The sequence below is a fragment of the Bos indicus genome, chromosome 19 (genome assembly GCF_029378745.1).
Source record: "Bos indicus isolate NIAB-ARS_2022 breed Sahiwal x Tharparkar chromosome 19, NIAB-ARS_B.indTharparkar_mat_pri_1.0, whole genome shotgun sequence".
Lineage (NCBI taxonomy): Eukaryota > Metazoa > Chordata > Mammalia > Artiodactyla > Bovidae > Bos > Bos indicus.
In genome coordinates this window covers 16,385,600-16,410,682 of record NC_091778.1, presented here as the reverse complement: position 1 = coordinate 16,410,682, position 25,083 = coordinate 16,385,600, and the positions used below count along the sequence as shown (strand labels likewise).

The following is a 25,083-nucleotide window of genomic DNA, read 5'->3' as shown; positions in this document are numbered from 1 at the left end:
TCACAGAAAATTAACCAAACTGATCACATGGACCACAGCCTTGTCTAACTCAATGAAACTATGAGCCATGCCATGTAGGGCCAACCAAGATGGATGGGTCATAGTGGAGAGTTCTGACAAAAAGTGGTCCACTGGAGAAGGGAATGGCAAACCACTTCAGTATTCTTGCCTTGAGAACCACATGAACAGTATGAAAAGGCAAAAAGATAAGACACTGAAAGATGAACTCCCCAGATCGGTAGGTATCCAATAGGCTACTGGAGATCAGTGGAGAAATAACTCGAGAAAGAATGAAATGACGAAGCCAAAGCCAAAACAACACCCAGCTGAGGATGTGACTGGTGATGGAAATAAAGTCTGATGCTGTAAAGAGCAGTGTTGCATAGGAACCTGGAATGTTAGGTCCATGAATCAAGGTAAATTAGAAGTAGTCAAACAGGAGATGGCAAGAGTGAACATTGACATTTTAGGAATCAATGAATTAAAATGGACTGAAATGAGTGAATGTAACTCAGATAACCATGATATTTACTACCGTGGGCAAGACTCCCATAGAAGAAATGGAGTAGCCCTAATAGTTAACAAAAGAGTCCGAAATGCAGTACTTGGATGCAATCTCAAAAACAACAGGATGATCTCTGTTCGTTTCCAAGGCAAACCATTCAATATCACAGTAATCCAAGTCTATGCCCTGACCAGTAATGCTGAAGAAGCTGAAGTTGAATGGTTCTGTTAGTTCTAGTTCTGTTAGTTCTAGTTCTGTTAGTTCTAGACCTTCTAGAACTAACACCCAAAAAAGATGTCCTTTTCATTATAGGGGACTGGAATGCAAAAGTAGCAAGTCAAGAAACACCTGGACTAACAGGCAAATTTGCCCTTGGAGTACAAACTGAAGCAGGGCAAAGGCGGACAGGGTTTTGCCAAGAGAACTCACTGGTCATAGCAAACACCCTCTTCCAACAACATAAGAGAAGACTCTACACATGGACATCACCAGAGGGTCACTACCGAAATCAGACTGATTTTATTCTTTGCAGCCAAAGATGGAGAAGCTCTGTACAGTCAGCAAAACAAGACCGGGAGCTTGTGGCTCAGATCATGAACTCCTTATTGCCACATTCAGACTTTAATTGAAGAAAGTAGGGAAAACCACTAGGACCATTCAGGTATGGCCTAAATCAAATCCCTTATGATTATACAGTGGAAGTGACAGACAAATTCAAGGAATTAGATCTGATAGACAGAGTGCCTGAAGAACTATGGACAGAGGTTCATGATATTGTACAGGAGGCAGTGATCAAGATCATCCCCCAGGAAAAAAAAAAAAGATCATCCCCCAGAAAAACAAATGCAAAAAGGCAAAATGGTTGTCTAAGGAGGTCTTACAAATAGCTGAAAAAAGAAGAGAAGCGAAAAGCAAAGGAGAAAAGGAAAGATATACCCATTTGAATGCAGAGTTCCAAGGAACAGCAAGGAGAGATAAGAAAGCCTTCCTCAGCGATCAATGCAAAGAAATAGAGGAAAACAATAGAATGGGGAAGAGATCTCTTCAAGAAAATTAGAGCTACCAAGGGAACATTTCATGCAAAGATGGGCACAATAAAGGACAGAAATGGTATGTATCTAACTGAAGCAGAAGATATTAAGAAGAGGTGGCAAGAACACACAGAAGAAATATACAAAAAAGATCTCATGACCCAGATAACCACGATGGTGTGATCACTCACCTAGAGCCAGACGTCCTGGAATGCAAAGTCAAGTGGGCCTTAGGAAGCATCACTACGAACAAAGCTAGTGGAGGGGATGGAATTCCAGTTGAGCTATTTCAAATCCTGAAAGATGATTCTGTGAAAGTGCTACACTCAATACGCCAGCAAATCTGGAAAACTCAGCAGTGGCCACAGGATGGGAAAAGGTCAGTTTTCATTCCAATCCCAAAGAAAGGCAATGCCAAAGAATGTTCAAACTCCCACACAGTTGCACTCATCTCACACGCTAGCAAAGTAATGCTCAAAACTCTCCAAGCCAAGCTTCAGCAATACATGAACCGTGAACTTCCAGATGTTCAAGCTGGTTTTAGAAAAGGCAGAGGAACCAGAGATCAAATTGCCAACATCCGCTGGATCACCAAAAAAGCAAGAGAGCTCCAGAAAAACATCTACTTCTGTTTTATTGACTACACCAAAGCCTTTGTGTGGATCACAACAAACTGTGGAAAATTCTTCAAGAGATGGGAATACCAGACCACCTGACCTGCCTCCTGAGAAATCTGTATGCAGGTCAAGAAGCAACAGTCAGAACTGGACATGGAACAACAGACTGGTTCCAAATCAGGAAAGGAGTACGTCAAGGTTGTATATTGTCATCCTGCTTGTTTAACTTATATGCAGAGTACATCATGCGAAATGCCAGGCTGGATGAAGCACGAGCTGGAATCAAGACTGCCGGGAGGAATATCAATAACCTCAGATATGCAGATGACACCACTCTTATGGCACAGAGTGAAGAAGAACTAAAGAGCCTCTTGATGAAAGTGAAAGGACAGTGAAAAAGTTGGCTTAAAATTCAACATTCATAAAACTAAGATCATGACATCCGGTCCCATCACGTCATGGCAAACAGATGGGGAAACAATGGTAACAGTGACAGACTTTATTTTTTGGGGCTCCAAAATGACTGTGGTTGGTGACTGCAGCCATGAAATTAAAAGACACTGCTCCTTGGAAGACAAGTTATGACCAACCTAGACAGCATATCAAAAAGCAGAGATTACTTTGCCAACAAAGGTCCATCTAGTCAAGGCTATGGTTTTTCCAGTAGTCATGTACGGATGTGAGAGTTGGACTATAAAGAAAGCTGAGCACCGAAGAATTGATGCTTTTGAACTGTGGCATTGGAGAACTCTCTTTAGAGTCCCTTGGACTGCAAAGAGATCCAAGCAGTCAATCCTAAAGGAGATCAGTTCTGAATATTCATTGGAAGTACTGATGCTAAAGCTGAAGCTCCAATATTTTGGCCACCTGATGGGAAGAACTAACTCATTGGAAAAGACCCTGATGCTGGGAAAGATTGAAGGTGGGAGGGGAAGGGGACGACAGGATGAGATGGTTGGATGGCATCAGTTACTCGACGGACATGAGTTTGTGTAAGCTTCAGGAGTTGGTGATGGACAGAGAAGCCTGCAGTCCATGGGGTTGCAAACAGTCCTACATGACTGAGAGACTGAACTTAACTCACTAAAGTTAAAATTGACATTTTTGCAATATTTATTAATCCCTTTAAAATAAAATCATTCAGTTCAGGTCAGTCACTAGAAGCCTCTCAAGAGTCTTCTCTAGCACCACAGTTCAAAGGCACCAATTTTCAGGGCTCAGCCTTCTTCATGGTCCAACTCTCACACCCATACATGACTATTGGAAAAGCCATAGCTTTGACTACATGGACCTTTGTTAGCAAAGTGATGTCTTTACTTTTCAAGATGCTTTCTAGGTTGGTCAGAGCTTTCCTTTCAAGGAGTAAGCATCTTTTAATTTCATGGCTGCAGTCACCATCCACAGTGACTTTTGGAGTCCAAGAAAATAAAATCTGTCACTGCTTCCATTGTTTCCCCATCTATTTGCCATGAAGTGATGGAACTGGATGTCATGATCTTAGTTTTCTGAATGTTGAGTTTTAAGCCAGCTTTTTCACTCTCCTCTTTCACCCTCGTCAAGAGGGTCTTTATGCCCTCTTCACTTTCTGCCATTAGAGAGATATCATCTGCATATCTGAGGTTGTTGATATTTTTCCTGGAAATCTTGATTCCAGCTGGTGATTCATCCAGCCTGGTATTTTGCATGATGTACTCTGCATATAAGTTAAATAAACAGGGTGATATTACACAGCTATGTCGTACTCGCCAAATTTGAACGAGTCTGTTGTTCCATGTAAGGTTCTAACTGTCGCTTCTTGAATCACATACAGGTTTCTCAGGAGACAGGTAAGGTGGTCTGGTGTTCCCATCTCTTTAAGAATTTTCATGGTTATACAACATCAAAAATATCACATTTGCTAATGTCATCACTAATATTATCAGAAAAGTCTTTCAAGTATTGGAAAACTGTCAAGCTCAAAGTGACAGATACAAATTTTCCAAAATTCTAACTTTTGTTTGAAAGCTCAAATGTTATTATTGCCAATACATACTGTCTATTGTTTCCTTGAAGTGGCAAGACTGTTTCAGTCATTTTTGAGAAAAACCTACCAAATACCCATGTCTAAATAACCATCCTGTCAGTCATTCTTTCAAGTAAAAATGGCATTCCATGAAAAAAGTGGCTATGTTAGCTTGCAACTCAATTACACAAGAGCTTCAAGACCCTTATTTTGATACGTAGCAGAAGTATTTTGTCCATACCTCAAATTTTGTGACATAGAATTATAAAAGGATACATCCACTTTGGGTATATTTCCAGAAAACAGTAATTCAAAAAAAAACATGCACCTCAATGTTCACAGCAGCACTATTTACAACAGCCAAGACATGGTGGCAACCCTAATGCCCATCAACAGATGAATGGAGAAAATTGCTATATATATATATACAATGAAATATTACTCAGCCATAAAAAAGAATGAAATACTGCCATCTGTAGCAACATGGATGGATCAAAAGAATATTACATTCAGTGAAATAAGTTAGAGAAAGACAAACACTATATGATACCACTTATATGTGGAAGCTAAAAAGTAATACAAATGAATGTATGTGCAAAACAGAAACAGATTCACAGATGTAGAAAACAAACCTGTAGTTCCCAAAGGGGAAAGAGAAAGCAGGGGGGGAACACATCAGGGTATGGGATGGGCACATACAAGCTGCTGTACATAAAACAGATAGGGTTTCCCCAGTGGTTCAGCAGTAAAGAATCTGCCTGCCAGTGCAGGAGACAGGAGTTCAACCTCTGATCCAGGAAGATCCCGCAGGCCATGGGCTAACTCCCATATGCCAGAACATCTAAGCCTGTGTGCCACAACTACTGAGCCTGTGCTCTAGAGCCCCTGCGCCACAACAAGAGAAGCCACCAGCGAGAAACGTGTGCACTGCAACTGAAAAAAGAAAAGCCCAACGAAGACCCAGCATGGCCAAAAATAAAAATAATTCTTTAAGTTTTTAAAAAATAGATAAGCCTTCTTTTATATTTTTTATCTTTTATATATATCAACAAGGATATACTGTATAGCACAGGGATATACCTATTATCTTATAATAAACTATAATGGAGTATAATCTGCAAAAATCAGGCAGGTTCTTTACCATCTGAGCTATCAGGGAAGCCCATTATGCTGTACACCTGAAATTAATACAGTGTTGTAAACCAACTATACTTCAATTAAAAATTAAAGGTGCAATTTCAGGGATCAAAATTTGATAAAATTATTAAGTTTTCCTATTTCATCAAAACATTCTTAAATGAAACTGCCCTTTTTGTATGTCGGGTGATGTGGCAATAGAGAATACGATGACTAGTACAGTTTGGTGCTACAGCTATGATTTGTTCTCAGGTGCCAGTGGTTTTACCTATCGCTGCTTTGCATCATCCTTGCACACATCAACACAATGTAAAAGGCATTATTATTACTATTATGAAAACAGTTTTGACCTCACAGATATGCCCTAACATGGGGCCCACAAACCACACTTGGCAAAACACTGAGGAACATTTACAAACAGTGAAAAATCTAAACTTTTTTCTCACCTTTTGATTAATGACAACAAATCCTTTATTAGACTGAGCACAGACTTTGTCTTTCAAGTCTATTATTTTTTGTACTCTGTCTTCAATAAATTTTCTTTCTGCTTTTACCAATTTCTCTTTCTCTTCTGCAGTCTTATAAAAGAAACCAGAGCTCACCTCACTAGAAGATTAATAAAGACAAGCTAGTAAAGGTAAGGCAGGGAAAAACAGGAAAGTAGAAAGGGTTTATATTAAACATTTGGTAGGTAAAAATAGGGGCTAAAAAACACTTTTAGAAAAAAAAAACAATTTCAAAGGATACAAAGAGTAACTGGGACACTTACGTTTTTTCATATTCTAGCGATACATTACAGGTAAGGATAAATGCATCATCTACTCGTTTCTTCATATCTGGATGGCGGGCGCCATGATCCAGAACTAACCCTTTGATCAACCTAGTAAAAATATGCACTGTTTCTTATTTTGAATATACACTGTAAATTTAGTATAAAATTAAATTATACTTTTAAAGTGGTAACAGAACTGCCATAGCAATTGTTACACACTATTGCCTTACACCAGCTTTAAACCCAACACATAATTCATAAAATTAGAAAAAAGAACCTATTTTAACACAGTGTGACTGTGAAGTGACAATGAAAAGTCAATCCAGAATTATTCTTTAAATTATGTGCCTCAAACATGTGACACAGCTGATCAAGTAATGAAAGGGAGACACACAATGAGTTTCTAAAGAACATTTGTTCAAACTAATTATATGGAATAACTAAAAACTGTTAACCTAAATGTCCAACAATAGGACATTGTTCAGCACACAAGGACTTGACTATTGGCTAGTCATGAAAACCATGTAATAACACGGAAAAAATATTTACAGGGGTAGCTATATTTATAAGCAGAGAATGACAAATTACCTATAAAGTATGATTATCACTATTCTTAATAAGCTTCTTGGCATTGAAAAGGAAAAACAGAAGAAAACTAAGAGTAGAGTTATGCTTGGGTGGTAGGAACAGAGATAATTGGCAGGGGGAGGGAGCGGGGGGCTTTTTTCCTGTTTTCCAAATGACCTTTCAAGAGGAAATATTTCTATAACTTTCAAAAATTCATTTACACCCAACTAGGAAATGCATTTCTACTTATGAATCTCTTATAACCAATATTTGTTATTCATTAATGTAAAGACGTGATTTTTTTAAATAGTTGAACATAATTATAGGGAAGTTTACAAAATTTTCTTCTAACTGGATTACTCCAACTCCTAACTGAATGTGAAGACATTTTATTTAGGAAGAAAGAAAGAAACTACATGTTCAGTATTCTTCATTCTTCAAGTCTCCTTCACTCTTCCACTGCTTCTCACCCTCAGCAAGTGACTTTGCTTGAGAAAATAAACACTCTGTCCCATCACGACCTCTACCAGCACTTGAACCTCAAGCTCCTATGAACAGAAATGAACTGCCCATGCTCCCTCCTCTCTAAGGTCGACCCCCCAACCTGTGGACTGAATTCCATTTCCCCTCTCAGCTTCTGCAACTGTCCCCTCTTCCCTCCCATCAACTGTTCCTGCCTCCACAAGCATCCTCATCAGGGTAATTCTCATCTTTAAAACAAACAATGATTCCCCTTCGACCCCATTCCCACATTCCGTTCCAGCTATTGTGCCACTTCTCTGCTCCCCGTTAGAGCTAACTCCTCTGAGTTGTCAGTATTTGCATCCTCACTTCTTTCCAAACCATTCTCTCTTGAGCCCACCTTCAATCTGACTCTCACACTCAACCCTTAAACATTCTCCAAATCTAATGGCCAATTAGTTCGTAACTTGCTCAAACTGTCAACAGCAGGTTATTTGCTCCTTCTTGAAACACTTTATTCTCTTAGCTCCTGCGATACTGCTCTTTCCTGGCTCTCCTCCTTTCTCACTGACCACCCTTTTTCAGTCTCCTTTGTTCAGTCCTCCTCATCTTCTCAGTTTCTAAACACTGCAGTTTTCAGGGCTCAATCTTTAAACTTCCTCTTTTCTCTATCTATATCACTTTCCAGATGATCTAATTAACTCAGAGCTTTCAGTCATCCATACACCAATGACTCCCAAATAAATATTTCCAGTCCAGACCTCTATCCTGAATGCCTGACACCTCTCTCCAAATCCCTACTCAGCATCTCCACATGGACATCTAATAGGCACCTAAAACATAACAGTCCCCAAACTAAGCTCTTGATTTATTGCCTCACACCTGCTCCTTCCCAAGAAATGGCATCTCTGCTTTTCCAGCTGCTCATTCAGAACCCAAGAGACATCTTGAATCCTCTGCTTCTGTCACATTCTGTGTGGAACCATCAACAAATCCCGGGGCTCCTTCTTTCTAAGTGTACCCTGATGCAAGCCTTTTTTCATCTCTCCCCTGTATTACAGCAGATTCCTAACAGATCTCCTGCCTCTGCCTTTGCACTGCACTCCCTGCTCCACAGTGTCCTTGCCACAGAACAACCACGGAGATTCTTCTCAAACAGAAACCAAGAACTTTTTGCCCTCAGCAATTGTACTTTGGACCAATTTTACTACCAAAAACAACTAAAAATGCTGGATTAAAAACAACAACAACCCTTAAAAACACTGGAGAGCCACAAAACAGTACAGAGCCACAAAAGTTTTCTTTTCAAAACTGAAAACAAAATAGAAACTCCAGAGAGTAACTAGAAAACTGCAGGTACTCACCCTAAAGTCATCTCACAATTCAAGCATATCTGAACTTTGATCTTATAATGAGAGGGAGAAAGAATTAAAAGCTCAAGGATTATCCAAAGTAAAGAGTTTCGTAGAAGACTCTTTTCACATTAAGTGAACTTCAAAGGCTACATACTCAGGGTATAAACCAGCAGCCCTCATGTGAACTTGTAGTTAGAATTTGCAACAACTGGATATTCAATAAAAACCTCAAGCTGTGGCTTTAGTTTAAAGTAGTCTCTGGGCTTCTTGCAGCAGCAAACTCAAATCCTCTTTGTACAAAGGCACTTCAGCCTAGGTCTCAAATTATTTCTACAAATACTTTTTTCAACACAATCAATGGCACATACTGGAAACAACGCACAATGAGTGAGGACCAACAAAATACAGTAAACAACAGAAACAGAAAAGACAAAACTTTAAATATTGTAACACTAAACGTGAGCTATATGTTTAAAGAAGTGAAAAGTAAGTTTGAAAAGATCTGCGGGGAACAGGAAACCATACAAAATGAGAAGAAGGACAAACCAAACAAAACTTCTATAAATATGTAAAAACACCCACACGTATATTGAAACTAAAGTACTTACAGATAAAATACAACATCTGAATTGGCTTCAAAATAATCCAAATTTGGGGCAAAAGAAAGGAAAGAGAAGTACAGAAAGAAAGGGAAGGGGGCATATAAGGTAAAAATAAGACGAACCATATATTAAAAATTGATAAAGATGAGTGACAGATATGTGGGAGTTCATTCACTATTCTATTCTACTTTTGTATGTGTTTAGACTATTCCATAATAGAATGTTTAAAATGAGTTAAGTCCAAAATCAACAAGGTGCTATTCACTCTGAGTACATACTACATACATACTCAGACAATGTGGACCGTCTTACCTCTCTGACCTCATCTTCTCCTTTTTTTCTCTTCCTATGACCCAGGCACGCTAGAACACCTCAAAACACACCTACATTGGGACATTTTCTACTGTTATTCCCTCTGCTTAGAACACTCTTCTTCTAGATGTTCACACGGCTATCACTCTAATTTCTTCAAAGACCACTTTAGCTATTTAGTTTACTTTCTCATCACAATGTTCTTCCTTGACTATCCTAAAATCACACACATGCTCATACACACAACTGCTCTAGCCTCTTTACAGCACTTATTAGCATAATGTGCTATCTCTTTCAATTGGAAATGTAAGAGTCTTAAAGAAACTGTTTTGTTTACTCTTCATTCCTAGCACCTAAAACAAGTGAATGGTTGCTGATAAGTATCCAATTAATATATGCTAAACAAATAGAAAGATGTTGAATAAAAGTAACTAATGAAATTAATGACAGAATATCTGCAGATAATCAAGTATTCTAGATTCTATGCACTGTCAAAGTTTATGTCACTTACTTTGTATCTGTTTCCGATTTATGCTTCATCTCCATGATTTCTACCATGAAGAGATCGATAGGATAATTCGGTCTCCTAATTGCCAAAACAGAATCCACAACAGCCTGAAAGAGAAATGAATTAGAACAGTAAACTATTTGGTCTACTGAAAGAAACCACTGGCCCTAGTAGCTGATCACTAGACTAAGCAGATAAAGTGCTTCAGGCTCCAAAACACAGGGCAAGACAAAAAATACCACTTTCTCAGAGACACTAATGATAACCAAGGCCAGTGGATATTTTAGAGCCTACATGAACTTCAGAGATTATCAGGTCCAAACCCTTCATTTAACAGGGAAGACTTTAAGAATTATGGTCTTAAAACAAAGTCTAACAGGTAGTAGTGGAGTCAGGACTAGAAATCAGAGGTGTCTTTAACTGCCAAGCCTACTATACCAACACTACTCAGACTTTTCCACCAAAGGACACCTTAATGGAAAAGAAGGAAATGTAATCTAAGGAAAGAGGTCAAATATGCTTGCTCTAACAACATGAAATTTTTAAGTCTGTTTTACTGTGAAATTTTTCCATGTCATGCCACAATATATACATTTGTTTTTTAATTTTTACTGGAGTATAGTTGATTTACAGCATTGTTTTGCACATTTGTTTTAATGTGAAAATAATGCTTTTCCTCAAAATTGTAAAGTAAATTGACACTTCAGAAAGATATGTCTCATTTAGTCTGCCAAATATCCCCAGGGATGTGAAATTTGAGAAGCACAACACAACACAGCCTATAGCTTAACTCAGAAAGTAATACTAAAATAACTGACTACAGAAATTAAGTGCTGTAGTATAACCATCCTAAAATATAAATAAAGGGAAAAAAATCTGTATCTTGGAAAAGTTTACTGAGGGAATATGATTTAGGGGTTTGATGCCTAAGGGGAATAATGATAAACCACTGGAAAGTGAGAGTATACAGTGTTTCTGTAGCTCCAAAAGAGAATGGGGACCCTAATTAGATAGCCCTAATGGGCGCCAGGTGATATATGTATTCTGCTGCTGCTAAATCGCTTCAGTCGTGTCCAACTCTGTGCGACCCCATAGACGGCAGCCCACCAGGCTCCCCCATCCCTGGGATTCTCCAGGCAAGAACACTGGAGTGGATTGCCATTTCCTTCTCCAATGCATGAAAGTGGAAAGTGAAAGCAAAGTCGTTCAGTTGTGTCTGACTCGTAGCGACCCCATGGACTTCAGCCTACCAGGCTCCTCTGTCCATGAGATTTTCCAGGCAAGAGTACTGCAGTGGGGTGCCATCACCTTCTCCAATATGTACTCTAACAGCAGAAAATATAGCAGTCTTTATATAGACTCTGCTTAGCAAGAAAATGCCTTAATTTCTTAGTTTGATTTCCCCAGTCAGTTTTATTATTGGTAAGCAACAGGGAGGGAACACAGCCCTGCCCATCAAAAGAACACTGGATTAAAGATTTACTGAGCACAGCCCTGCCCATAAGAACAAGTTCCAGTTTCCCGCTCAGTAGGTCTCTTCCACCAAGAAGCCTCCATAAGCCTCTTACCCTTCTCCATCAGAGGACAGACAGAATGAAAACCACAATCACAGAAAACTAACCAAACTGATCACATGGACTACAGCCTTGTCTAACTCAATGAAACTATGAGCCATGCCATGTAGGGCCAACCAAGATGCATGGGTCATGGTGGAGAGTTCTGACAAAACGTGGTCCACTGGAGAAGGGAATGGCAAATCACTTCAGTATTCTTGCCTTGGGAACCACATGAACAGTATGAAAAGGCAAAAAGGTATGACACTGAAAGATGAACTCCCCAGGTAGATAGGCGTCCAATATGCTACTGGAGATTAGTAGAAAAATAACTCCAGGAAGAATGAAGAGACAGAGCCAAAGTGAAAACAATACTCACTTGTGGATGTGACTGGCGATGGAAGTAAAGTCCGATGCTGTAAGAACGATATTGCATAGGAACCTGGAATGTTAGCTCCATGAATCAAAGCAAATTGGAACTGGTCAAACAGGAGATGGCAAGAGGGAACATCAACATTTTAGGAATGAGTGAACTAAAATGAACTGGAATGGGTGAATTTAACTCAGATGACCATTATATCTACTACTATGGGGAAGAATCCCGTAGAAGAAAAGGGAGTAGCCCTCATAGTCAACAAAAGAGTCCAAAATGCAGTACTGGGATGCAATCTCAAAAACAACAGGATGATCTCTGTTCGCTTCCAGGCAAACCATTCAGTATCACAGTAATACAAGTCTATGCCCCAACCAGTAACGCTGAAGAAGCTGAATAGTTCTATGAAGACCTACAAGACCTTCTAGAACTGTTAGGTAGGTAGAATAGGGAAAAGGAGTCCAAAATGGTGGTGGCTAAAAGACAAGGAAGGTCCGAGGGCCAGAGTGAAGACTTCAGGCAGAACAAACAGAACAAACAGCACTCCTGGCTAAGCCCAATTTGCATAGGGCAGGCCCAGGTGGAGGAAAAAACATACACAAGGAGGAGCCAAAGCGCTTTCTCTCGGACTCTCTCCTGCGTGCGTGTGCTCTTTTCTCTCTCTCTTTCTCTCTCTCTCTCTCACTCTCCTGCTATCTTCTAAATAAAATAGAGTATTTTATTTAGTGTATCAGTAACACTGATTTGCCTAAGAGCTGTAACACGGTTTGTCCAAGACCCGAGAGCTGTGATGCGCCGAGGGCTTTAAGGTCTGTTGCTCCAAATCTTTGTTGTGACGAGACAAAGAACCGAGGAACATACACTCGCATGACAGAACTAACACCCAAAAAAGATGTCCTTTTCATTATAGGGGACTGGAATGCAAAAGTAGCAAGTCAAGAGCTACCTAGAGTAACAGGCAAATTTGCCCTTGGAGTACAAAATGAAACAGGGCAAAGGCTGACAGGGTTTCACTAAGAGAACGCACTGGTCATAGCAAACACTCTCTTCCAACAACACAAGAGAAGACTCTACACATGGACATTATCAGAGGGTCAATACTGAAATCAGATTCATTATATTCTTTGCAGCCAAAGAGGGAGAAGCTCTGTACAGTCAGCAAAAATAAGATCGGAAACTGACTGTGGCTCAGGTGAACTTCTTATTGTCAAATTCAGACTTAAATTGAAGAAAGTAGGGAAAACCACTAGACCATTCAGGTATGACCTAAATCAAATCCCTTAAAATTATACAGTGGAAGTGACAAATACATTCAAGAGATTACATCTGATAGACAAGGTGCCTGAAGAACTACGGACAGAGGTTCGTGACACTGTATAGGAGGCAGTGATAAAGACCATCCCCAAGAAGAACAAATGCAATAAGGCAAAATGGTTGTCTGAAGGGGCCTTACAAAGAGCTGAGACATAAAGAGAAGCAAAAGGCAAGGGAGAAAAGGAAAGATACACCCATTTGAATGCAGAGTTCCAAGGAATAGCAAGGAGAGATAAGAAAGCCTTCCTCAGCGATCAATGCAAAGAAATAGAGGAAAACAACAGAATGGGAAAGACTAGAGATCTCTTCAAGAAAATTAGAGATACCAAGGGAACATTTCATGCAAAGATGGGCACAATAAAGGACAGAAATGATATGGATCTAACAGAAGCAGAAGATATTAAGAAAAGATGGCAAGAATACACAGAAGAAATATACAAAAAAGATCTTCATGACCCAGATAACCATGATGGTGTGATCACTCACCTAGAACCAGACATCCTGGAATGCAAAGTCAAGTGGGCCTTAGGAAGCATCACTACGAACAAAGCTAGTGGAGGGGATAGAATTCCAGTTGAGCTATTTCAAATCCTAAAAGATGATACCATGAAAGTGCTGCACTCAATATGCCAGCAAATCTGGAAAACTCAGCAGTGGCCACAGGACTGGAAAAGGTCAGTTTTCATTCCAATCCCAAAGAAAGGCAATGCCAAAGAATGTTCAAACTACCACACAGTTGCACTCATCTCACACGCTAGTAAAGTAATGCTCAAAATTCTCCAAGCCAGGCTTCAGCAATACGTGAACCATGAACTTTCAGATGTTCAAGTTGGATTTAGAAAAGGCAGAGGAACCAGAGATCAAATTGCCAACATCTGCTGGATCATCAAAAAGCAAGAGAGCTCCAGAAAAACATCTACTTCTGCTTTATTGACTACACCAAAGCCTTTGTGTGGATCACAACAAACTGTGGAAAATTCTTCCAGAGATGGGAATACCAGACCACCTGACCTGCCTCCTGAGAAATCTGTATGCAGGTCAAGAAGCAACAGTCAGAACTGGACATGGAACAACAGACTGGTTCCAAATCAGGAAAGGACAATGTCAAGGTTGTATATTGTCATCCTGCTTATTTAACTTATACGCAAAGTACATCATGTGAAATGCCAGGCTGGATGAAGAACAAGCTGGAATCAAGGCTGCCAAGAGGAGTATCAATAACCTCAGATATGCAGATGGCACCACCCTTATGGCAGAAAAGTGAAGAAGAACTAAAAATTCTCTTGATGAAAGTGAAAGAGGAAAGTGAAAAGGTAGGCTTAAAATTCAACGTTCAGAAAACTAATATCATGGCATCTGGCCCCTCACTTCATGGCAAATAGATGGGGAAACAGTGGAAACAGTGACAGACTTTATTTTGGGGGGCTCCAAAATCATTGCAGATGGTGACTGCAGCCATGAAATTAAAAGACACTTGCTCCTTGGATGAAAAGCTATGACCAACCTAGACAGCATATTAAAAAGCAGAGACATTACTTTGCCAACAAAGGTCCGTCTAGTCAAGGCTATGGTTTTTCCAGTAGTCATGTATGGATGTGAGAGTTGGACTATAAAGGAAAGCTGAGCACCGAAGAATTGATGCTTCTGAACTGTGGTGTTGGAGAAGACTCTTGAGAGTCCCTTAGACTGCAAGGAGATCCAACTAGTCCATCCTAAAGGAAATCAGTCCTGAATATGCATTGGAAGGACCGATGCTGAAGCTGAAACTCCAATCCTTTGGTCACCTGAGGCAAAGAATTGACTCATCGGAAAAGACCCTAAGGCTGGGAGAGATTGAAAATGAGAGGAGAAGGGGATGATAGAATGAGATAGTTGGATGGCATCACTCGCTTGATGGACATAAGTTTGAGTAAGCTTCAGGAGTTGGTGATGGACAGAGAAGCCTATTGTGCTGCAGTGCATGGGGTTGCAAAGAGTCGGACATGACTGAGCGACTGAACTGAACTGAAGAACTGAGTAGAAAGAACTCAGGTGTTTCGGTCCATCTGGTATTTGTATTTCTCAAAGTAAATTCAGTTCAGTTCAGTTTCTAATTTCCAAAGTAAATTAGTAAGATACAATTCTGATTTATATGTCAATGTCTTATGATCTCTTCATTCCTGATACACTAACACACTCGTTTCAAAAACAGTAAAGCGGAGGAACAATGATGACATCATCCAACTATAGGTATCTGATAAAAAAAAAAACTTTCCCAGAATTCCCAACCTTATATATTTATATATTCTACCTTTATAAGTAAACATGTATACATTTCCCAGATTTGAATATTATCTATCAACTCCCTCATGTTCATTAAAGTGGTAATCTCAATTACAAGGTACACTGTCAAAACTATGTCCCCAACCTCGCATAATAAATATGGACCTCTAGCTTTAGGAGACCAGTATATAATTCCAGTGGTGTCCAGAGGGGGTGATCCACAGGTAGCCAAGCCCAACTTAATAACAAAAGGTTTAACATGACACTTTTGAAAAATTACACATACTGTTCTGACCAATCAAATCTATTCTATAAGTAAGCCTATAAATAAATGTCTGTCTTCTATATTTTATTGTATGTTCAAAAGGACCACATGTCATAGCTGACTGGGGGCTTCCCAGGTGGCACAGTGGTAAAGAATCTACCTACCAATGCAGGGGACATAAGAGATGCAGGTTCCATCCCCAGGTTGGGAAGATCCCCTGGAGAAGGAAATGGCAACCCACTCCACTATTCTTGCCTGGAAAATTCCATGGGCAGAGAAGCAAAGAGTCCATGGTGTTGCAAAGAGTAGGACACAACTGAGTGTGCGCGCACGTGCACACACACAGACACACACAAGCACACACGAATAGTTGATTATCTTATAAGAAAAAGAAAAATGTCACCATGTGTTAGTCTGTACTCATTCTGCAAAAGTTTAACTACATACCTCTGTTAACACATCAGCCAGTTGAGGATGAACCTTAGTTTGTAGAGATGTTCTAGCCACATCTAAAAGGATTTCTCTTTTCATCTCTTTTTTAATTTTAACTTGTTCCAAAACTTCAAGTGCCTTTATTTTTGCAATTTCAAAGCCTTCAGCTATTATTCTAGGGTGCAGGCCCTAACACAACAACATAAAACTATAAAGTAAGTTATACAAAGTAAAAGTAACGATCCTTTCCTATTAATAGGATTGTCCAAAAAAAGTAATTACCCACATCAATGCCACTAAATATAAGTGTAGATATGTAATTTATAAAAGTACTCTTTCAGTGCTTCATATTTAAAACAATCTCAAACTTATGGAAAAAGTGTTTACATTTTATGACAGTATAAAGAAGTACAAAAGTTATTCTTATTTTTGAAAACTATAACACATTGTTGTGTAGTACTCTTCCAAATGAGCACAAAACTCCTTGTAATGCAGAGGAAAAGAACCAGCACAGTTTGGAGAAAAATGACAGATAGGCAGCACCTTCACAAAATGTTCAAAGTTAACATCATAGAATGGAACAAACACACACTATGTGCCTCTTGATAAACTGCATTAAGACCTCAACAGCACTCCATGCCATTTCTGCTGAAAGTTCATAACCTCAATCTGATCGTGAGGAAATAGACAAATCCAAACTGAGGGACTTTCTTTTAAAAAAAAAAAAACAAAACAGCCTATACTCTAAAAGTAGCTATGTCAGCAATGTCATGAAACACAACAGATGGCTTAGGAACTATTCCAGCTTAAAGAAGACTAAAGGGATATGACAACTGAACATGATGCATGAGCCTAAATTTTCTTCTGCTGTAAAGGACAGTATTGGGATAAGTGATGAAATTTGAACAAAACCCGCAGATCAGATAATAGTACTTTAGCAATGTGTTTATATTAATGTCCTATTTTGATCACTGTACTGTGGTTATATATGAGAATTCCATGATTTTAAGAAAGATGCACTGAAATATTTAGATCACCATGTCTGGAACTTATTCTTATACCATTAGAAAAAATATGTATATTACTATATAAATATATGGTATATATGGTACATATACATATATATATATATATATATATAACATATACATATATTTATGAACAAGAGAGAAATGTTACCCTTTGGAGTATTCTTGCAAATTTTCTATAGGTCTGACATTATAACAAAATTTTTTTTGAAAAAACACTGTTGCTTATTCTGGAAAGTAATACATAAACTTATGGAAGGCTGGAACTAGTTCTAATTTATTCCCATCCTCCATTCATTTACATCAGTCCTACAGTAACTTCAAAAATTGACATTTATTGAGCATTTGTACCAGGCACTGTTCTAAGGACTTTACATGTATTATTTCAGTCCCCTCAACACTATGAAGTGGGTGCTGATATTATTCCTGTTTCACAGATGAGGAAATTTAGGCTTAAAGGCTTAGATCACCAGCCTAGTAAGAGCCGGAGTCAGGATTTAAACCCATAAGACCTGATGCCAGAGCCTGTGTTACTAACCATCTTCAAAACATTTCTTCAGCCTAGGACCTCACAACTTCTCACCTGGACTACTAGGAAAAACATCAGTCTTGACTCTCTTAAACTGTCCCCTAAATATCTGAAATGCCCACCTGACCATTAATTAACTCATTAATATGTTAATATGAATATTCTTCTTGGTTAATATTAAGTGCCTATTCACTACTGTCTGCATCACTTTAAACTCCACCAACGCCAAACTGCTTGCAGCTGTGCACACACACAGGCTGTTCCTCTTTTCTGCGCCTCTGCTCATGCTGTCCCTTCTGCCTGGAATGTCATTCTCCTCACCTGTCACTCTTTGATTAGGCTCACTCCTCCTTATCCTAAAGATTCAGCCCAGGCCTCTTTCCTGCAGAGTTCTTCCTGATTACCTTTAGATTAGGTCAGTTTCCCAAAAACTGTCATTGGTTTAGGATGGACATACGACCAATGTTGGCCCAATCATATAAAGGAAGAACTTTTAGTCCATGACTGACTGAATTGTTTTCTCTTGTCCTCTCCTGCTGAGGATTAGTAAGGGAAGCAGGGAGCCTCATCTCTTCTGACAGTCTTTCATTCAGGATGGAAATAAGCCCATGATGAAACAGCTTCATAAGTGTAAGAGCTAAGAGACAGAAAGGACCTGGGCAATTGATGACTTGGTAAATTTTTAATCAATGAATCCTAGAAGCCTGCTTTATTGCTCTATTTTTTGCTATGGGAGAAAATTTTTTATTGTTTAAGTGACTTTTAGTCAAGTTTCCACTGCTTACAGCCAAAAGCATCCTAAAATAAGTTGCATGCACTGAATTAATAGACAATTCCCAATACTAAATGAAACACAAAGAAGTGATCCTTTGAGCACTTTGACCAGATTATGCTTTGCTAAAATGGTCCTTGAAAGAGCAGAAATTCAACTACTTAATTAGAAAAGACAGATAAATAATGCAGAGAAAACAATACAAATTGAACAAAGGCACAGAGGTAGAAATTATGTAATTATTTCACAGGCCAGTGAATGAAGGAGTCTGGCTACAGTAGACTGTTTACAAAGGAAACTAAAATTAGAAAGGTAGGTAAATTCACAATGTGGATAAGCTTCAATAATTTTCCTCTAGTTATTTTTTTTAAAGGTCCATAATTTGGTTTCAGCTTTATCAGTGGTATTTTCTTTCTTAGGCCATTAGTCATGGGTACATGGCTAATTTTTTAACTTTTATGTATCTCAAATATTTTTTAGGGTTAAGGTTATGTATATCATTTCAATAAAAAGGCATTATTTTGGCAAAAAGATTCATTGTTATTTCCATTTATAACTGTCCAAAAATATCTTGATAAAAATTAATTATTGCAGTCTAAAATTAAACCATTTTACTAACAAAAAATAACTTTATATTCAAAAAATACCACATGAATGTGCATTCTATGAAATTCTAATACCTCAGAAATGTAAAGATCAGCTTGTTTTAGTAACTCTCCAATGATTAGAACATTTGAAGTGGTACCATCTCCTGTAATGTCGTCCTGGGCTGTTGCTACTTTTGCTATCAAGGAAGCTGTTGGGTGTTGAATTTGCTGAAAAAAGTAAGCAGATTACAAAAGAGAGAGAATGAGAGAAAGAGTCCACCACAAGCAAGATAACATAAGGGTCAAAAGTAAAATTAAGAAACTAAATAAGCTTCATTCTATTAGTTCACAAGTTCTGTATTATCATACATAATACATGTCAAAACCAAAAGTTAAAAACTGAGAACTAATGAGGTTTGAACACCTTATAAAAGCATCTCTGCTTCAGAATGCAATGACATTTCCAAAATAAGATTAAATCCTTCAATCTTGAAGATGAATATATTTACTAAAATTGCAAGGAATTTTTTTCCCCGTGATTGCAAAGAACATACTGCAGTGCCTTTAAAAAATGTAACTAATTTGGAAGTATCCCTAAGCTATTATGTGTAAGATTTGAAAACAGTCAATAGACTTTTTTTTTCCCCTAAGGTTTAATCCAACAAACATATCTCATGACAGCAGTATTTAGCTTATGGCCTTGGTTTAAAGATATACAAATTGCACTATGTCCTCAGTTATGACTTATCAAGGTTTATTAAGTCAGCAACATCAGCTCACCATCTCATGGAGCAGCACATTGCCATCTTTGGTGAGTTTGACATCTCCTGCACCAGAAACAAGCCTGTTCAGAAAACAGTAGTTATTAACCTCATATGGCAAGAGCCAAACAAGATACTTCCAGTATTTGCCACTCCACTATCTTTAAGTAACTGGGCGTGGAAAACTTCCATTATATCATGGGGGATACCACAGTAATTACCACCATTTGCAACCCACAATATCACTTCTCCCCAGATGGACTGCAATGGTGATTTCATTTCCAAAGGAGGATTTACAAGTCTAAGGATAGAAGCAGTCAATGAGTTATGAACAGTGGTTTGGTACTTCGAAGAGTACCTGGAAGTCTACAAACCACATATTTGTGAATTTCCTGCAGGTTTCTTATTTTTGTGAAATGTTACATTCACTCACTGAACTATTTTTTCCTTCATCTTTCGTGTTTATAAGATCAAGTTCTGTCAACCCTACAATCTAAAGGTCTCTTGAATCTACCCTCTCCTGTCATTTCCAGTCATCATCATCTCTAATCTGGACTACTTAGCATCCTAATATTTCTGAATTGGAATCTACCCTCCACACTGCATTTATCTTTCTAAAAGACAATGTGATTCAGTAAGTTTCCTGAAAAAAAAAAAAAATTCCATGATTTTCATGTTCTCCATCACCTTCAAGGTAAAAGCCAAGCTATTTAACAATGACATAGTTTACCTTTCCCAATTTGGGGAATGTCTATTCTTTTCTACTTCTTCTACCAAGTGAGATCTTGTGGGAAAATCGTGTGGTTCCCTTAATAAATCATGTTTGGTTTCGTTTCTGTTGGATTTATACCGTTGGGCTTTCTTGGTCCTGAAGTTATTCTACCTAGAAGGCCTTTACTCCCTTCTCTAACTGGTGAACTTTAATCCTCTTTCAAGATTGAGGAAAAATTCTATTATTTGAGAAGCTTTCCTTTCTCCCTTCTGTCATCAGTTACAATCCCTTTCCTCAGTACAATATATGCTATATATACATATATATATATATATATATATAACCATTAGCACATTCATCTCTATCAGAATTCCTTAAGAACAGAAACTGTATCTTGGTCATCTCGGTATTCCCAGGATCCCAACTAGACATAATTAGTGCCCTCTTTTACTGTTAATATTAATTACTCTGCTCATTCTTCTGAGACTGTATCTCTCCTCTTACACTTCATCATTGCCCTCACTAGTCTCTTTCCCTCACTCTTTTTTTCTTGGTCACACCACACGGCATGAGGGATCTTTTAGTTCCCCCACCAGGTATCTAACCGCTGCCCCTTCAGTGGAAGCCGGGAGTCTGAACCAGTAGACAGCCAGGGAAGTCTCTTTCCCATCCCCACTCTCTTCTAAAGCAAATGGTCCTAAATAAATACATGCTAAAGGATGAATAGATATGATGAACCCTATGCACAGAGCGTACAACTTGTCTAAGGACTTAAAATCTAAAGAACTTGGATTTGAACCCAAGCCTGCCAGGCTCCAGAGCCCGAGCCCTCTCCATTACAGCACACTGCCAAACAAAACCCAAACTCGTTAAAGGCAAGAGAGCTAGATAGCTTTTGTTTCATTCGAGACACTTAATGAACTTTTAATTACATATGAACCTAAACAAGAAGTTGGGGGGTGGGGGCGAGGGGTGGTCGCCGCTTCACTCGTGAGCCCTTTCTTCGGGGAGCATTTCTCCTCGATCAGGCAGGAGATGAACTCAGGGCAGGAATGAAAACGAGGGAAAGCAGGCCCACAAATGCGTCCACACCGCTCCAAACTCTGCGGAACCTCTACCTCACAGGGCGCCCCGATGCCCAACAAACCCCGACGCCCTAACCGCCGCTCCAACGGCCGTCTCACATTTTCATGGTGCCCTTGGGACCCAAGTTGGTCCGCAACACATCCTGCAGCCCTCGGGCGGCGCATATATTGACGGCCAAGGCCGCCTGGGCCCGTGCTACCTCAGCCTTGGAGTTTATGGCCTTTATCGCAGCCATGAACAGAATGTCGGAGAAGCGACCCTACAGGCAAAAATCGCCTGTTACTAAAGGAATATACGTTACTGAAAGAAATCTAGGCGCGACCTCTCACGTCCCGCAGCCTCAGCCAATCCGCGTCCGGACAGGAAGTTACGTCATCAGGCGTCGCCGGGACGGAAGCCAGGATCGCCTCCGGTCGGATCGCAAAGATGGCGTCGTCCGCCTCAGCTCGGCCTCCCGCGGGTAAGCGAGTGGTGAATCAGGACGAACTGCGGCGGTTGATGAAGGAGAAGCAGCGTCTGAGCACCAACCGGAAACGGATAGAATCTCCATTCGCGAAGTACAACCGCTTGGGGCAGCTGAGTTGTGCCCTGTGTAACACTCCGGTTAAGAGCGAGCTCCTGTGGCAGACTCACGTCCTGGGAAAACAGCACCGAGAGAAAGTGGCCGAGCTGAAAGGCGCGAAGGAAGCAGCCCAGGGCCCGTCCGCCAGCGCAGTGCCTCAGTCCACCAAGAGGAAGGCGCCGGACTCTGAAAGCCAAGATGCCAAAAGAGCGAAGGCCTCCCTGGTTCCTGAGGTACAGCCCTCCACGTCCGCTTTGCCCACCAACTTTGACAAAGCCGGAAAGGAGTCCACTAGGGCGACCGTCGGTAAGGCTTCGGGACTCGGTTTACTCCCTGATTATGATGACGAGGAAGACGAGGAGGAGGAGAAGGGAGGAGGAGGAGGAGAAGGGAAGAAGGGGGATGCCTGTAAGCAGCCGTCCACTTCACAGAGCAAGGAACACTCACTTTCCTCTTCGCGGGAGGCAACTGGTAGCAGGCTGCCAAGCAATTTCTCGGATACAAATCCTCCCAAGGCCCCTTTAATCCCTCATTCCGGGTCAATTGAGAAAGCAGAAATACATGAAAAAGTAGTGGAAAGAAGAGAAAACACTGCGGAAGCATTACCGGAAGGGTTTTTTGACGACCCTGAGATAGATGCGAGGGTACGAAAGGTTGATGCCCCAAAGGACCAGATGGACAAAGAATGGGACGAATTTCAAAAAGCTATGAGACAGGTCAATACCATTTCCGAAGCCATAGTTGCAGAAGAGGATGAGGAGGGACGGTTGGACCGGCAGATTGGGGAGATCGATGAGCAGATAGAGTGTTACCGTCGAGTGGAAAAGCTGCGGAATCGCCAGGATGAAATAAAAAATAAGCTTAAAGAGGTTCTGACCATAAAAGAACTGCAGAAAAAGGAAGAGGAGAATGTTGACAGCGATGACGAGGGGGAACTACAGGATTTGTTGTCTCAGGATTGGAGAGTGAAGGGAGCTTTGTTATAGGGTTTCAGAGACCTACGATTTTGTACTGTTGTGTAGAAAGTGCTGTCTCAGTACAGTACCCTTTACTCCATGCCTAGAGATTTGGTAACCTAACTGGATTATTGAGATACAATGAGTCTGCGAAGAGACCACTTTGGAAAATTAGTGTAAAATATTTTTGAGGTAGAGGTGTTTTTGAATTATTACATACTTAAATGCCAGTTTTTTCACACACTTATATAGCTAAAGTTTGGGTTGTAAAAACTGTAAATGTTGTACATACTAAATATATATTTACTTAAGAATTCTGGTTTGAAATTTATAAATTAATAGAAGTCAGACTAACAGACAAGCTTTTAAATGAAAACCAGTGTGGCGTTTGCGGTATATATGACTTGTTCTTTTCCAACTCCCTAAATCAAATTCAAGGTTATTTTGTTGTTTTTAAGAACACTGCTCATGAACACATAAGTTATTCAGAGCTAATTAGTTCTCTCTTTTATAAAACTATGTTCCAGGAGAACATAGTGAAAAATACATGCCAAGCATAACCAACTTCCTTCCTTAATCCAGAGTTTCTGTATTAAACTAGTAATTCTTGGTTGTAGATGCACATGAAAATTTCATGCAGTTTTTTTAAAAGTGTACATGAATCATGTGTGAAACTTTTTAAAAAATTCATGTGCCCCTACCATTGAAGAGATTCAGTAAAGCTAGAGTGGGGCTCAGACACCTGTGTTAGTTTTGAAAGCTTCCCAGGTACTTCTGTGAGAATTCCCAGATGGTCCAGTGGTCAGGGGTCTGTATTTCCACTGCAACGGGCGTGGGTTCAGTCTCTGGTACCCTGGTCAGGAAACTAAGATCCCAGAAAGCTGTGAGGCTTGGCCAAAAAAAAAGCAAGCTTCCCATTATTCTAATAAGGCTAAAATTTGGGAACCATTGTGCTAAATCCAGAACACATTTACATTTTCCCAGGCTTTATTTTTTCTTTAAATGACACATCCCACAAGTTTACTGTCTGTCACATAAAAGAAATACTATCTTTTATTTATATTACACCTAATCTTAGATTTTATTGTTAAACATTGTGGTAAATTAGGGTTCAGAGTTAACAGGTTCTATCAGTTGTAGGAAGGAGGTAATAGCTAAGACTTTCTTAGAATATAAGCCAGGCAGAGTTCTAAGTGATTTATTTACATAAGCTCTATCTGATTTCCCTGAAGCCCAGGTTTTAGGTCCAGGGTTAAGGTATGAAAAAACCTTGAATGTTGAACAAAAGAATTCTTCCTACAGACACTGGGCAAAAAGAAAGTTCTTGAGCCAAGAGTTATATCTGCAAAAAATATGGAAGATTATTTTAGTTGCAGTATATAGAATGGAATGAACATGGGTAGGGGAAACTACATGGAAACTAGACTTTAAAAGCAAAGCAACTAAGACTAACTAGGTATGTACTGAAAGAAAGGTAATAGAATTGAAGAATTTCACAGGAAGAGCTAACAGTGACTACAAGTGAAGAACAATAGGAGAAATATAGATGGAATAAAGGGGTTTGGAGTTTTTCTAGTATGGGTGCCTGTAAGAAGTTATCTTAACACTTCGAGAGCATTTTAATTGTCCTTTGGCCATTGGCAGAAAGGTTTTGCTTTCCTGATCTGTCCAGCTGATCTGACAGTAACTTCAGTTTGATAATGTAAAGGGTATGTCTGCATCAAATATATGAACCCAGACTTAGAATTTTTTTTATCATTTATCATTATTTCAGGATGTGAGAAAGTACAAGGTGGGGCTTGAAGGGTAGGCTCACTTCTACACAGGCCTAAGAGAGTAGGCTAATGATCTAGAGGAGCACTGTATATTAAAACTGTAATTCAAGGGACTTCCCTGGGGGTCCAGGGGTTAAGACTTGGCCTTCCAATACAGGGGGTGCATGTTTGATCCCTGCTCAGGGAGCTAAGACCCCACGTGCCTTGCAGACAATAAACCAAAACATAAAACAAGCAATCTTATAA

General features: G+C 39.6%; 2 protein-coding genes across 7 annotated transcripts in view; one reads left to right on the top strand and one right to left on the bottom strand.

The window, feature by feature from the left end:
- The window catches only part of CCT6B (chaperonin containing TCP1 subunit 6B), a 47,312-nt gene extending 25,333 nt beyond the window's left edge, over positions 1-21,979 (bottom strand). The window contains exons 1-7 of one of the 6 annotated variants that reach the window (XM_070772681.1): positions 21,867-21,979; positions 19,766-19,829; positions 19,079-19,213; positions 16,085-16,258; positions 9,874-9,977; positions 6,062-6,172; positions 5,739-5,898 (exon numbers count right to left, since the gene is read on the bottom strand). In XM_070772681.1, coding sequence (XP_070628782.1) covers positions 5,739-5,898; positions 6,062-6,172; positions 9,874-9,977; positions 16,085-16,258; positions 19,079-19,213; positions 19,766-19,768 — 687 coding nt within the window. In that variant the 5' untranslated portion in view covers positions 19,769-19,829; positions 21,867-21,979. The other 5 variants (XM_070772680.1, XM_019982168.2, XM_019982169.2 and 2 more) reach the window with 5 other exon arrangements.
- Positions 21,971-23,458, top strand: ZNF830 (zinc finger protein 830). The gene has a single exon (XM_019982172.2). It carries the CDS (start codon positions 21,971-21,973, stop codon positions 23,090-23,092), a length of 1,122 nt encoding a protein of 373 aa, XP_019837731.1. The 3' UTR covers positions 23,093-23,458.
- Positions 23,459-25,083: the final 1,625 nt, after the last annotated feature.